The sequence below is a fragment of the Salvelinus fontinalis genome, chromosome 10 (genome assembly GCF_029448725.1).
Source record: "Salvelinus fontinalis isolate EN_2023a chromosome 10, ASM2944872v1, whole genome shotgun sequence".
Taxonomy (NCBI): Eukaryota; Metazoa; Chordata; class Actinopteri; order Salmoniformes; family Salmonidae; genus Salvelinus; species Salvelinus fontinalis.
The window spans coordinates 37,669,404-37,685,543 of NC_074674.1; the positions used below are offsets into that span (position 1 = coordinate 37,669,404).

At 43.4% G+C, this 16,140-nt stretch overlaps 1 protein-coding gene across 6 annotated transcripts in view; it reads left to right on the forward strand.

Annotated features, from left to right (window-relative positions):
- Nucleotides 1-16,140, forward strand: part of LOC129864123 (astrotactin-2-like) — a 485,619-nt gene that overhangs the window by 410,961 nt on the left and 58,518 nt on the right. The window contains exon 20 of one of the 6 annotated variants that reach the window (XM_055936744.1): nt 3,856-10,458. The exons of the other annotated variants lie outside the window; for them this stretch is intronic. Within the exon in view, the coding sequence (XP_055792719.1) occupies nt 3,856-3,863 (8 nt within the window). The 3' untranslated portion in view covers nt 3,864-10,458. Of the gene's footprint in view, nt 1-3,855; nt 10,459-16,140 lie in introns of those variants that run through there. 6 annotated transcript variants of the gene reach the window in all.

Here is a 16,140-nt window from a genome sequence, read left to right on the forward strand (position 1 = left end):
TGTGTGTGGAGTAAAAGTGATCTAAAGTTGTAGCCTCTAGTTGCACAGGTGACATGCTGGTAAAAATGAAGTAAGATCATCACCAGGAGTGCCACCTCTGGATGTACATTTTCTTGTTTGCTTATGGCCCTATACAGCTCTTTGAGTGTGGTCTTAGTGCCAGCATCTGTTTGTGGTGGTAAATACATGAAAAATGAAAGGAAAACGCCACACACTTCTGCTCATGCTCCAATGTGATTTTATTATAATGTTTCGAGCCCTAGGTCTTCATTGGGCATCCATATCCCAGATGGGGGTGGAATGTCCTATATATAGGTGCAGTGCTCAGTGACATCACTTCCTGAAACAGGAAGTCAAAATATATAATATAGGTTCACATTATTGACATTCAATGTATCAAAATATGAAATCGAATTTTATTGGTCAAATACATATTTAGCAGATTTTATTACGGGCATAGTGAAATGCTTGTAAATGAGTAATGAGATCAATATATATATACACAGTGGGGAGAACAAGTATTTGATACACTGCCGATTTTGCAGGTTTTCCTACTTACAAAGCATGTAGAGGTCTGTCATTTTTATCAAAGGTACACTTCAACTGTGAGAGACGAAATCTAAAACAAAAATCCAGAAAATCACATTGTATAATTTTTAAGTAATTAATTTGCATTTTATTGCATGACATAAGTATTTGATACATCAGAAAAGCAGAACTTAATATTTGGTACAAAAACCTTTGTTTGCAATTACAGAGATCATACGTTTCCTGTAGTTCTTGACCAGGTTTGCACACACTGCAGCAGGGATTTTGGCCCACTCCTCCATACAGACCTTCTCCAGATCCTTCAGGTTTCGGGGCTGTCGCTGGGCAATACGGACTTTCAGCTCCCTCCAGAGATTTTCTATTGGGTTCGGGTCTGGAGACTGGCTAGGCCACTCCAGGACCTTGAGATGCTTCTTACGGAGCGACTCCTTAGTTTCCCTGGTTTTGTGTTTCTGGTCGTGTTCATGCTGGAAGACCCAGCCACGACCCATCTTCAATGCTCTTACTGAGGGAAGGAGGTTGTTGGCCAAGATCTCGCGATACATGGCCCCACCCATCCTCCCCTCAATACAGTGCAGTCGTCCTGTCCCCTTTGCAGAAAAGCATCCCCAAAGAATGATGTTTCCACCTCCATGCTTCACGGTTGGGATGGTGTTCTTGGGGTTGTACTCATCCTTCTTCTTCCTCCAAACACGGCAAGTGGAGTTTAGACCAAAAAGCTCTATTTTTGTCTTATCAGACCACATGACCTTCTCCCATTCCTCCTCTGGATCACCCAGATGGTCATTGGCAAACTTCAGACGGGCCTGGACATGCGCTGGCTTGAGCAGGGGGACCTTGCGTGCACTGCAGGATTTTAATCCATGACAGCGTAGTGTGTTACTAATGGTTTTCTTTGAGACTGTGGTCCCAGCTCTCTTCATGTCATTGACCAGGTCCTGCCGTGTAGTTCTGGGCTGATCCCTCACCTTCCTCATGATCAGTGATGCCCCACGAGGTGAGATCTTGCATGGAGCCCCAGACCGAGGGTGATTGACCGTCATCTTGAACTTCTTCTTGAACAACAGTTGTTGCCTTCTCACCAAGCTGCTTGCCTATTGTCCTGTAGCCCATCCCAGCCTTGTGCAGGTCTACAATTTTATCCCTGATGTCCTTACACAGCTCTCTGGTCTTGGCCATTGTGGAGGGGTTGGAGTCTGATTGAGTGTGTGGACAGGTGTCTTTTATACAGGTAACAAGTTCAAACAGGTGCAGTTAATACAGGTAATGAGTGGAGAACAGGAGGGCTTCTTAAAGAAAAACTAACAGGTCTGTGAGAGCAGGAATTCTTACTGGTTGGTAGGTGATCAAATACTTATGTCATGCAATAAAATGCAAATTAATTACTTAAAAATCATACAATGGGATTTTCCTGGATTTTTGTTTTAGATTCCGTCTCTCACAGTTGAAGTGTACCTATGATAAAAATGACAGACCTCTACATTAGAGGTCGACCGATTATGATTTTTCAACGCCGATACCGATTATTGGAGGACCAAAAAGCCGATGCCGATTAATCGGCCGATTTTTATTTATTTATTTGTAATAATGACAATTACAACAATACTGAATGAACACTTATTTTAACTTAATATAATACATCACTAAAATCAATTTAGCCTCAAGTAAATAATGAAACATGTTCAATTTGGTTTAAATAATGCAAAAACAAAGTGTTGGAGAAGAAAGTAAAAGTGCAATATGTGCTATGTAAGGAAGCCAACGTTTCAGTTCCTTGCTCAGAACATGAGAACATATGAAAGCTGGTGGTTCCTTTTAACATGAGTCTTCAATATTCCCAGTTGAGAAGTTTTAGGTTGTAGTTATTATAGGAATTATAGGACTGTTTCCCTCTATACCATTTGTATTTCATATACCTTTGACTATTGGATGTTCTTTTAGGCACTATAGTATTGCAAGTGTAACAGTATAGCTTCCGTCCCTCTCCTCGCTGGGCTCGAACCAGCAACACAACGACAACAGCCACCATCGAAGCAGCGTTACCCATGCAGAGCAAAGGGAACTACTAGAAGGCTCAGAGCGAGTGATGTTTGAAACACTATTAGCGTGCGCTAACTAGCTAGCCATTTCACTTCGGTTACACCAGCCTCATCTCGGGAATTGATAGGCTTGAAGTCATAAACAGCGCAATGCTTGACGCACAACGAAGAGCTGCTGGCAAAACGCACGAAAGTGCTGTTTGAATGAATGTTTACGTGCCTGCTTCTGTCTACCATCGCTCAGTCAGATACTTAGATACTTGTATGCTTGTATGCTCAGTCAGATTATATGTAACGCAGGACACGCTAGATAATATCTAGTAATATCATCAACCATGTGTAGTTAACTAGTGGTTATGATTGATTGTTTTTTATAAGATAAGTTTAATGCTAGTTAGCAACTTACCTTGGCTTACTGCATTCGCGTAACAGGCAGCGAGAGAGAGGCAGGTCGTTATTGCCTTGGACTAGTTAACTGTAAGGTTGCAAGATTGGATCCCCCGAGCTGACAAGGTGAAAATCTGTCGTTCTGCCCCTGAACAAGGCAGTTAACCCACCGTTCCTAGGCCGTCATTGAAAATAAGAATGTGTTCTTAACTGACTTGCCTAGTTAAATAAAAGTATAAAAATAAAATAAAAAAATTGGAAAATCGGCGCCCAAAAATACCGATTTCCGATTGTTTTGAAAACTTGAAATCCCCTAATTAATCGGCCATTCCGATTAATCGGTCGACTTCTACTCTACATGCTTTGTAAGTAGGAAAACCTGCAAAATCGGCAGTGTATCAAATACTTGTTCTCCCCACTGTATATATACAGTACCAGTCAAAAGTTTGAACACACCTACTCATTCAAGGGTTTTTCTTTATTTTTACTATTTTCTACATTGTTGAATACTAGTGAAGACATCAAAACTATGAAATAATACATATGGAATCATGTAGTAACCAAAAAAGTGTTAAACAAATCAAAACTTATTTCTTCAAAGTAGCCACCTTTTGCCTTGATGACAGCTTTGCACACTCCTGGCATTCTCTCAACCAGCTTCATGAGGTAGTCACCTGGAATGCATTTCAATTAACAGGCGTGCCTTGTTAAAAGTTAATTTGTGGAATTTCTTTCCTTAATGCGTTTGAGTCAATCGGTTTTGTTGTGACAAGGTAGGGGGGATATACAGAAGATAGCTCATTCTTAATTGATAATTCTGCAGTGATACGCCATCCCATCTGGTTTGCGCTTAGTGCGACTATCATTTGTTTTTCCACAGGACAATGACCCAACACACCTCCAGGCTGTGTAAGGGCTATTTGACCAAGAAGGAGAGTGATGGAGTGACATGGCCACAACCCAATTGAGATGGTTTGAGATGAGATGGACATCAGAATGAAGGAAAAGCAGCAAGCTCAGCATTTGTGGGAACTCCTTCAAGACTGTTGGCAAAGCATTTCCATGAAGCTGGTTGAGAGAATGCCAAGAGTGTGCAAAACTGCCATCAAGGCAAAGGGTGGCTACTTTGAAGAATCTCAAATATAAAATATATTTTGATTTGTTTAACACTTTCTTTGGTTATTATATGATTCCATATGTGCTATTTCATAGTTTTGATGTCTTCACTATTATTCAACAATGTGGAAAATAGTAAAAAATAAAGAAAATCCCTTGAATGAGTAGGTGTGTCCAAACTTTTGACTGGTACTGTATATATATACTGTAAATAGTAGACACACAATATTCAATTAGGGTTTAATGAAAACAGTAGTTTGGACATTTTGGAACTATAAAAATAGTTTTCGAACTCCTCGTTAAGGCCAAGACGAGATAGTGTGTTGAGCCTGTGGATCCAGCAATATTCCCTTTGAAGAAGTTTCCTCTCAATGTCCTGCATGACATCTTGACCATGTCAATTCCAATATATCTCAGAGAGCTAATAGGATGTCCAGCTTGTACAAAATTAACAGAAACAGGGTTTTTGGTGTCACCTGTCCGTATATTGCTGTGGTGCTCGCCAATCTGTGTCAAAAGGCTTCTGCTGGTTTGCCCTACGTAAGACAGACTACAAGGACATTTCAACATGTAAACAACATTGGTGGACATGCAGGTAATCAGGCCTTTGATGTTAAATCTTTGTCCTGTGCGGTGGTGGGTGAATGAGTCACATTTGTACATGAAACTGCATTGAGCATTTTGGCCACATTTGTAATTACTCTCCAGAACCTTGTACAAGAAAGTTTCCCTTTTCTCTGGTGGATAATCAGATTTGACCACAATATCTCTCACGTTTGGGGGTCTTTTAAAGACCATACGTGGGGGATATTTAAAGATGGCTTTCAGATCAGTGACAATAATGTACAAGTGCTTCCTGATAATGTCCTTCAATGTCTTCCCCGATGGTGAATATTGGGTAAAGCATGAGAGGACACGTTCTGCTGGTGGAAATGATGGAGGAAATATTATGTACAAAATAATGTTTCTGTTTTTAAATGTTTAGGTAATGCCATGACGTATTGGCTTTGTAAGTGTTAACACGGTGGCAAAGTTAAAGGTAGGTAGGCCTTGATCATTGGCTCCCATACAGAAGCATTCTGGGTATTATTAATGCTGGTTTGTTGAGGTATTTGGTTACCCCCCCGTGTATCTTTTCTTATTGGAGACGGTTGTTCGTGTTTTTGAGTTCGGATTCTGTTATCTTTTAGATGCGAGTGATAACTTCGACATCAGACCCTTGTATTGGCTTTCTCGTTGCTTAACATCCATATGCCCTTGGAGGAGAGAGAATTGGAGAAGAATGAAAAAGTGTGGTAAGAGAAGATTCTGTTTGTCCTCCTTGTGCTCCATGTAAAAGGAGCACATCACTTGTCAATGGAGGAAATATCTCCCTCTCATCTTGAAAGCCTCCCATTTCCACGCCGTAAAGCTGTGGACTTCCTCCTCACAGGCACAGCCGACAGGTACACGATCCTGATAAGCCTTGTTAACTCGTCCTGATCTTAGCCACGCTGAAAACCACCTCATCACCATTAAACCCAGAATGCAATCTGAACCCCAGCCCACCAGCAGCATAGGATCTAAGGAACTGAGGACTTGGGAGTCCACATGCTACAGTACAGGCCAGGACTCAACAAATGAGTTATATAGATGTTAGAATTTAGAGCACTGTCAGTCTGGCGTTTTAGCCTGAATCCCTCTGCTGTGACCTTTGACCCAAAGCTAACAAGCTCCGAGGGTCAATGCGATTCAGACAGGAAGCATTTGTTCCATAATCTCAGTTGAGGTATTACTGAAGTTATGTGCCTTCCCAAAAAAGGGACAGCTAAGTCTCTCAAAGAGGAACTCGGAGCATCAACTTGTAACTCTGTGGACTGGCAAAACACCCTCTTCCCCTTTCTTCCCTCCATCTCCACCGCCCACTTTCCCCACATATTGTTGTGATATTGGCGCACATTTCACAACAAATCCATGTGTGCACCTAAGGCTATTGGACTGGCTGCCCACAAATATGTTTTGCATTTACTGATCAAACTGAGGTGAATGTTTTGCTTTGGAGCTGACCAACGCTGGGGAAAAGCACAATGTTCTGCTACCACCATCTATAAACAGCACTTTATTGTGTTGTGTTGTGTTTTTGGTTAGGTTTTTGTTTTGAAAAAAACCTGGTACCTACATTAGGGGGCAGGCTTACTGGAAGTGGGGGTAGAGAGGACTCAATGTGCTTTTCTCCTGTCCTCCCCTCTATCCCTCTTTCCTTCTCTCCCTCGTTTTATATACGCTTTGGGCCCAGGGAGCACAGCTCCCCTTTGATATAGTGCCGCTTTATGGTCCCAGCCAAAGGCCCTGTGGGTTCATGCGGGTCAATATTCATTGTTTCAATCCGAGGGACTTATTGAAATTCATGTTCGTATATTTTACTATAACGTACGTCGAAATATTTGAAGCAATGCACCAATAGCCTTTGGCTACACTTTGGAGTCCCCACCTCCCAATGCACACAGAGAGAGAATAGGACAGTCTGCACCTAGTATGTCTGTTATGCAGGAAGATAGCCCAAATACTGGAGAGGGAGGGGGACTGTCACTTCAATGCTAGACCAAACTAGAAACAGCTGGAGAGGTAAAGCGAGTAACTGAGATATCTCAAATACATTGAAAACATAATTTACAGTACATTCTATTATTTATGAGTTGTATGTATTTAAGCAGTGTTAGATTCTGTATATGTTGGTTCTATTTTCCATTACACGTACAGTTTATAATTGTGAGTGATCAGAAGTTGATGATCATTCAGGCCTGTAGAGACCTCTAGATGGCACACCAATGCAGGGGCAGGATTTCTATTAGACGACATTATCTAACGAGATAGCCGCTCTGCCTGAGGCTGATTCATAATGGGATAGTAGGATTGACACAGCAGGGCTCAGCATTCCCATAGGGCCTACTATTTGTGAAACTCAGTCAAACCTTTTGACTGCTGAGGGGTGAGACATTTAAGTAGCATAAAACAGATATTGTAAAGACATTATAAAGGGGTCACTTTAAATCACTTAATGTGGATATAAAGAGGTCACTTTAAATCACTTAATGTGGACAAAAAGCTTCTAAAATAATGACTAGTACTTGTAATTGTTATAGTAGTACTTGTAATCATTGTGTAGTATGGGGGCCCCGAAAAGAACATGAACAAAGGCTCCAGAAACACCAAACTGTGTCCTTTTAGAAACAACAAAGCTCTCAGTACAGTGATGCAGGTCTTTAGATGTTGTACACATGAAATTGTGTCATTCCGAACTTTATCTGCAACGTTAAAATTCCATTAAAAAAAATATATATATATTTCAACCTTTATTTAACTAGGCAAGTTAATTAAGAGCAAATTCTTATTTACATTGACAGCCTAAGAACAGTGGGTTAATTGCCTTGTTCAGGGGCAGAACAACAGATGTTTACCTTGTCAGCTCGGGGATTTGATCTAGCAACCTTTCAGTTACTGGCCCAAAGCTCTAACCACTAGGCTACCTGCCGCCCAACAGGTGATTTTGTTGCGACTTGAGCGAAACACTCTGTCCATTCTACAGGTAACTGCTAAAATAAAGGAAACACTTAAGTAAATGAGGGATACAAAGTATATTGAAAGCCTGGGGTGCTTCCACACAGGAAGTTCCAGACACTTGTAGAATCTATACCAAGGCACATTGAAGCTGTTCTGGCAGCTCGTAGTGGCCCAATGCCCTATTAAGACACTTTCTGTTGGTGTTTCCTTTATTTTGGCAGTTACCTGTAGCAGCAGGCTACACAGAGAATGGAATTGCTGGATAGGGGAAACGGCTTGAGTCGCACAAAAGGGAATATAACATTGCGTATAAAGTTCAGAATGACACAATTCAAATCAAATCACATTTATTTATCACGTACACATGGTTAGCAGATGTTAATGCGAGTGTAGCGAAATGCTTGTGCTTCTAGTTCCGACAATGCAGTAATATCTAACAATTCCCCAACAGCTTCCTAATAAACACAAATCTAAAAGGGGTGAATAAGAATATGTACATGTAAGTATATGGATGAGCGATGGCTGAGCGGCATAGGCAAATTGCAATAGAGGGTATAAAATACAGTATATACATGTGATATGAGTAATGTAAGATATGTAGACATTATTAAAGTGGCATTATTTAGAGTGCATAGTATAAAGTGACTAGTGATCCATTTATTAAAGTGGCCAGTGATTGGGTCTCAATGTAGGCAGCAGCCTCTCTGAGTTAGTGATTTCTGATTAGCAGTCTGATGGCCTTGAGATTGAAGCTGTTTTTCAGTCTCTCGGTCCCAGCTTTGATGCACCTGTACTGACCTCGACTTCTGGATGATAGCGGTGTGAACAGGCAGTGGCTCGAGTGGTTGATGACCTTGATGATCTTTTTGGCCTTCCTGTGACATTGGGTGCTGTAGGTGTCATGGAGGGCAGGTAGTTTGCCCCCGGTGATGCGTTATGCTGACCACCCTCTGGAGAGCCTTGCGATTGACGTCGGTGCAGTTGCCATACCAGGCTGTGATACAGCCCAACAGGATGCCCTCGATTGTGCATCTGTAAAAATTTGTCAGGGTTTTGGGTGACCAGCCAAATTTCTTCAGCCTCCTAAAATGGTCCACTCACACAATGTCTGTGTGGGTGGACCATTTCAGTTTGTCTGTGTTGTGTATGCCCAGGAACACCTTCTCCACTGCTGTCCCTTCGATGTGGATATGGGGGTGCTCCCTCTGCTGTTTCCTGAAGTCCACGATCACCTCCTTTGTTTTGTTGACGTTGAGTGAGAGGTTGTTTTTCCGACACCACACTCTGAGTGCCCTCACCTCCTCCCTGTAGGCTGTCTCGTCGTTGTTGGTAATCAAGCCCACTACTTTTGTGTCGTCTGCAAACTTAATGATTGAGTTGGAGGCGTGCATGGCCACACAGTCGTGGGTGAACAGGGAGTACAGGAGGGGGCTGAGCACGCACCCTTGTGGCGCCCCAGTGTTGAGGGTCAGCGAAGTGGAGATGTTGTTTCCTACCTTAACCACCTGGGGGCGGCCCGTCAGAAAGTCCAGGACCCAATTGACCCGGGGTTGAGACCCAGGGCCTCCAGATTGATGATTGGCTTAGAGGGTATTATGGTGTTGAATGCTGAGCTGTAGTCAATGAACAGCATTCTTACATAGGTATTCCTTTTGTCCAAATGGGTTAGGGCTGTGTGCAGTGTGATGGCGATTGTGTCGTTTATAGACCTGTTGGGGCGGTATGCAAACTGAAGTGGGTCTAGGGTGGCCGGTAAGGTGGAGGTGATATGATCCTTGACTAGTCTCTCAAAGCACTTCACGATGACAGAAGTGAGTGCTACGGGTAGTCATTTAGTCATTATTTCTGTTATCTTTGCCTTCTTGGGTACAGGAACAATGGTAGCCATCTTGATGCATGTGGGGACAACAGAATGACACAATTTCATGTGTACAACATCTAAAGACCTGCATCACTGTACTGAGAACTTTGCTGTTTCTAAATGGACAGATTTGGATGTTTTTGGAGCCTTTGTTAATGTTTTACTATACAACAAGGATGAGGAAGTTATTTGCTGTTTTGGGTAAGTTTCTAAAAAATGTGAAATCACAAAAAAGATGTCTGGACCCATGCATTTTTATAAAAATTTGAGATTTGGTTGTAAAAAAGAAAAATGTCTCCTTTAATTCCTTTGTTTTGGATGACCCTTAGAAAGTATGTGAATATACGTATAGACAATTCATGTATTTACCTTTCACGTGTCATAGTTCAACTAAAACATACAGTAACTGCCTAGCTACCTATTTCTCCTCTCTCCTCCATGTATCAATACTTTATTACAGTACACCTTTCTCTGTCATTCTGGGTATTGAGAATCCCTGTGCTATTTCAAGGCAGGGGTCCTCAGTTACATTCAGCCGTGGGCCAATTTATCCTTGAGCGGATGGTCGAGGGACCCGGAACGTAGTTATAAATCATTTGTACACTGCAAACCTTGATTAAATTGGGATACGATTTCCATATGCCTCTCTATTTACAGTATGCGTGGGAATACTTGGGAACAGATTTCCTAAATTAAATTCACTTTGAGCTCATTTACTGGTGATTTGACAGTTTTTTATGTCATGAATGAAAATTATATATACACTACATGGCCAAAAGTATGTGGTCACCTGTTCATCCATCATCTCATTCCAAAATTATGGGTATTAATATGGAGTTGGTCCCCCCTTTGCTGCTGTAACAGCCTCCACTATTCTGGGAAAGCTTTCCACTAGATGTTGGAACATTGCCGCGGCGACCTCCTTTCATTAAGCCACAAGAGCATTACTGAGGTCAGGCGCTGATGTTGGGTGATTAGGCCTGGCTCGCAGTCGGCGTTCCAATTCATCCCTAAGGTGTTCGATGGGGTTGAGGTCAGTGCTCTGTGCAGGCCAGCCAAGTTCTTCCACACCAATCTCGACAAACCATTTCTGTATGGACCTTGCTTTGTGCACAGGGGCATTGGTATGCTGAAACAGGAAAGGTTTCTACCCCAAACTGGAAGCACAGAACCTTTTAGAATGTCATTGTATGCTGCAGTGTTAAGATTTCCCTTCACTGGAACTGAGGGGCCTAGCCTGAACCATGAAAAACTTTTCAGTTGGCACTGTTCATTCAGGCATGTAGCGTTCTTCTGGCATCCGCCAAACCCAGAGTCGTCCATCGGACTGCCAGATGGTGAAGCGTGATTCATCATTCCAGAGAATGCGTTTCCACTGCTACAGAGTCCAATGGCGGCGAGCTTTACACCACTCCAGCCGACTCTTGGCATTGCGCATGGTGATCTTAGGCTTGTGTGTGGCTACTCGGCCATGAAAACACATTTCATGAAGCTCCCGACGAACAGTTATTGTGCTGACGTTGCTTCCAGAGGCAGTTTGGAACTCAGTGGTGAGTGTTGCAACCGAGGACAGATGATTTTTACGCGCTTCAGCACTCGGCTGTCCCATTCTGTGAGCTTGTGTGGCCTACCACTTTGCGGCTGAGCCATTGTTGCTCCTAGATGTTTCCACTTCACAACAGCACTTACAGTTAACCCAGGAAAGGCAGAACATTTGACGACCTGCCACATTGAAAGTCACTGACGTCTTCTACTGCCAATGTTTGTCTATAGAGATTGCATGGCTGTGTGCTCAATTTTATACACCTGTCAGCAACAGGTGTGGCGGAAATAGCCGAATCCACTAATTTGAAGAGGTGTCCACATACTTTTGTATATATAGTGTATATATAGAACACAGGAAATCACATTTTTGAGGCTACTGGGCCTTTAAGACTGCTTGCTCAACAGTAATCATTCTGGGTCCCTACGGTTATTTGTCACTGTGCAAGTGTGACAAAAACTTTACTCACTCAACTCAACATGGAGGATGTGTATCATCTCCTAATAAACATTAGATTGACCAAAATCATAAAACTTATGCAGTGAGCATTCCTATCATGAAAACTAGACATGCTTCATTATTATTAAATTAGCCTTTGTCCGTAAATTAGGGTGTTTCTGAACTGCTGAACAAATGTAAGTGGGTATGAGTGGGCTCACACATGTGTGCTTGCAACTGATTGACCTCCCTCTGTATGGTCATGTGTGTATATGTGTGCATGTGTGTGCGACAGCTAGAGAGGGAGCAAGAAAGAGAGAGAACAAGCAAGCATCAATGAGACATCTGAGAGAAAGAGTTACCTTGCCCACAGATAGAGAGAGAGAGAGTAACTATGTGTGTGGCACACACACAGACAGAGAGAAAAAAAGCCTGTCTTGGCCCCCTGCCTGCTCTCCAATCTGCTGATGGTGAAGCTCGTGATGAGGAGACAACCGCCGTCCATTTTTAGCGATGAGGTCATCTTTAATTAACAAAACAAAGAGAGTCAGCTGTGTCAGTCCAATCTGTTATCTGCACTCATCCTCAAGGACACTGTTTATCTCCTTTTAATTGAATCTCTTTGAATGGTGGCTTATCTCCACGGAGCAGCGCATTCCATTTGAAGCAAATAATGGAGTTGTTGCGTAAACAGGGGGGGGGACTGGAAGGGATATGGCTGACCCCATGAGAGAAGAGAGGGATGGCGGGATAAGCTGCCAGGAGTGATGGAGGGATGAAACTATCAAATGATGGAGGGATAAAAATATCAAATGGCTCGTCTCGCAGTCTGACAGTGCCGTGTGCGATGACATCATCGGTGGCGGGTGACTTCTAGCGCCATCCTCTCCTGTACTGTCCCCCCTCTACCTCCTCCATCCTCCTCTCCTTCTCTTCTCTCCTCTCATCTACTCTGTTCTTCTATCCTCTACTCTCTCATCTCCCCTCTTCTCCCCTCCATCTCCATCTTCTTATACCTCCTCTCTTCTTCCTCGCTTCCCTTCCCCTCATCCTCTCCTCTGCCAGCTGCACCGTTAAATCATGTGTCAAACGGCGTGATGAGACAAAAATAGACTCCCAGGTTTTTAATTAGGAATGTGTGTGTGTGAGTGAGAGAGAGAGAGAGAGAGAGAGAGAGAGAGAGAAAAGAGAGAGAGCGTGAAAGGAGAGAGTGCTACGCTGTCTAATGAGCGCATTCACAGGAACGTGTCAGCGTGTCACCTTAACATGGGTGTGATTTCAGGACAGGCAGCCAGCGAGGAGAGAGAGAGCCACGCTGAGTCTGGAAGTGGAACAATGAAGACTTAGGGCAGGGTTCCCCAATAGGCGGCCTGCTGGCCAAATTTGACCCTCGTGGGATTTTATTTGGCCCCAGCAATTTTTGCTTGCAAATATAATGCAAATGTTTTTATACGCATTACATTGCCAAAAGTATGTGGAACACCCCTTCAAATTAGTGCATTTGGCTATTTCAGCCACAGCCGTTGCTGACAGGTGTACAAAATCGAGCACACAGCCATGTAATCACCATAGACAAACATTGGCAGTAGAATGGCCCGTATTGAAGAGCTCAGTGACTTTCAACATGGCACCTTCATAGGATGCAACATTTCCAACAAGTCAGTTCGTAAAATCTGACGTGCTAGAGCTCACAGAACGGGACTGCCGAGTGTCCTTGGTTGCAACACTCACTAATCTTATTGCTACAGCATACCATGACATTCTAGATGATGCTATGCTTCCAACTTTGTGGAAACAGTTTGGGGAAGGCCCTTTCCTGTTTCAGCATGACAATGACCCTATACACAAAGCGAAATCCATACAGAAATGGTTTGTTGAGATCGGTATGGAAGAACTTGACTGGCCTGCACAGAGCCCTGACCTCAACCCCATTGAACACCTTTGGGATGAATTGATATACAGACTGCGAGCCAGGCCTAATCACCCGACATCAGTTGCCGACTTCAGAAATTCTCGTGTGTCTGAATGGAAGCAAGTCCCCCCAGCCATGTTCCAACATCTAGTGGAAAGCCTTCCCAGCAAAGGGGGGACCAACTCCATATTATTGCCCATAATTTTGGAATGAGATGTTCGACGAGCAGGTGTCCGCATACTTCTGGCCATGTAGTGTATATATTATGTGCACATGGGGATAGCGCTAAACTGCACTACTAAAGCAAGGGCTTACATAAGTAATTAATTATTTAAAGGTCCAGTGCAGTCAAAAGTGTGTTTTTCATGTGTTTTATATACATTTCCACATACAGTATATACATTTTGTGTGTTTTTGTTTGTTTATCTGCGTTGTTTGTAACTTTTTTTAAACTCATGTTGTACATAATGTTTCCACTTCCGTCTCTTATGACCGAAAATAACTTCTAGACATCAGGACTGCGATTACTCACCACGGACTAGCAGAATCCTTTTTATTCTTTCACGACTCTGACGAGCCCGAGGCGGAGGATATACGGCTCCTTCGGGAGCAGGCCCCGACCCCCGTGATCTGCATGAAGAGGAGGTGGAGAAAGAGAGGCCGGAGAGCAGGCTGCCTTCTGAGAATTCGAAGGCGATCGAATAAAACCCCACTTCCCTCAATTCTGCTAGCTAACATGCACTCTTTGGACAATAAAATCAACAAGTTACGGGGAAGATTAAACTACCAACCGGACATTAAAAACTGTAACATCTTATGCTTCACGGATTCGTGGCTGAATGACGACAATATCAACATACAGCTTGCTGGTTATACGATGTACTGGCAGGATAGAACAGCGGTGTCTGGTAAGACAAGGGGCGGCGGACTATGTATTTTTGTAAATAACAGCTGGTGCACTGTATCTAAGGAAGTCTCGAGCTATTGCTAGCATGAGGTTGAGTATATCATGATAAGCTGTAGACCACACTACCTACTGAGAGAGTTCTCATCTGTATTCTTTGTAGCTGTTTTCATACCACCTCAGTCAGAGGTTGGCACTAACATAGCATTGAATGAGCTGTACTCCGCCATAAGCAAACAAAAAAACGCTCACCCAGAGGCAGCGCTCCTAGTAGCCGGGGACTTGAATGCAGGGAAACTTACATCAGTTTTACCAAATTTCTGTCAGCATGTTAAATGTGCAACCAGAGGGAAAAGAACTCTGGACCACCTATACTCCACACACAGAGACGCATACAACCCCCCCCCCCCTCCATTTGGCAAATCTGACTATAAGTCCATCCTCCTGATTACTGCTTACAAGCAAAAATTAAAGCAGGAAGCACCAGTGACTAGATCAATAAAAAAGTGGTCAGATGAAGCCGATGCTAAGCTACAGGACTGTTTTGCTAGCACAGACTGGAATATGTTCCCACATTCCTCCAATGGCCTTGAGGATTACATCACATCTGCCTTTGGCTTCATCAATAAGTGCATCGATGAAGTCGTCCCCACAGTGACTGTACGTACAAACCCCAACCAGAAGCTATGGATTACAGGCAGCATCCGCACTGAGCTAAAGGCTATAGCTGTCGCTTTCAAGGAGTGGGACTCTAACCCGGAAGCTTATAAGAAATCCCGCTGTGCCCTCCGATGAACCATCAAACAGGCAAAGCGTCAATACAGGACTAAGATCGAGTCGTACTACACCCCGGCTCTGACACTCATCGGATGTGGCAGGGCTTGCAAACCATTACACACTACAAAGGGAAGCACAGCCGAGAACTGCACAGTGACACGAGCCTACCAGACGAGCTATACTACTTCTGCGCTCGCATCGAGACAAATAACACTGAAACATGCATGAGAGCCCCTGCTGTACCGGAAGACTATGTGATCACGCTCTCCGCAGTCGATGTGAGTAAGACCTTTAGACAGGTCAACTTCACAAGGCCGCAGGGCCAGACGGATTACCAGGACGTGTACTGCGTGCATGCGCTGACCAACTAGCAAGTCTCTTCACTGACATTTTCAACCTCTCCCTGTCAAAGTCTGTAATACCAATATGTTTTAAGCAGACCACCATAGTCCCTGTGCCCAAGAACACTAATGTAACCTGCCTAAATGACTACCGACCTGTAGCACTCACGTCTGTAGCCATGAAGTGCTTTGAAAGGAGGGTCATGGCTCATATCAACATCATCATCCCAGAAACCCTAGACCCACTCCAATTTGCATACTGCCCCAACAGATCCACAGATGATGCAAAAGAGAAAAACTACAAACCTCAGCTTTCCCACTTCCTGGTTGGATTGTTCTCAGGTTTTCACCTGCCATATGAGTTCTGTTATACTCACAGACATCATTCAAACAGTTTTAAAAACATCAGAGTGTGTTCTATCCAATGCTACTAATAATATGCATACATTAGCTTCTGGGCCAGAGTAGCAGGAAGTATACTCTGGGCACGCTTTTCATCCAAACGTGAAAATGCTCCCAAACAGACTAAACAGCTTCTACCCCCAAGCCATAAGACTCCTGAACATCTAGTCAAATGGCTACCAAGACTATTTGTATTGCCCCCCTCCCCTCCACACCACTGCCACTCTATGCCCCGCATATTGACTCTGTACCGGCATCCCCCTGTATATATTGTTATTCTTTACTGCTGCTCTTTAATTACTTGTCACTTTTATCTCTTGTCCGTATTTTT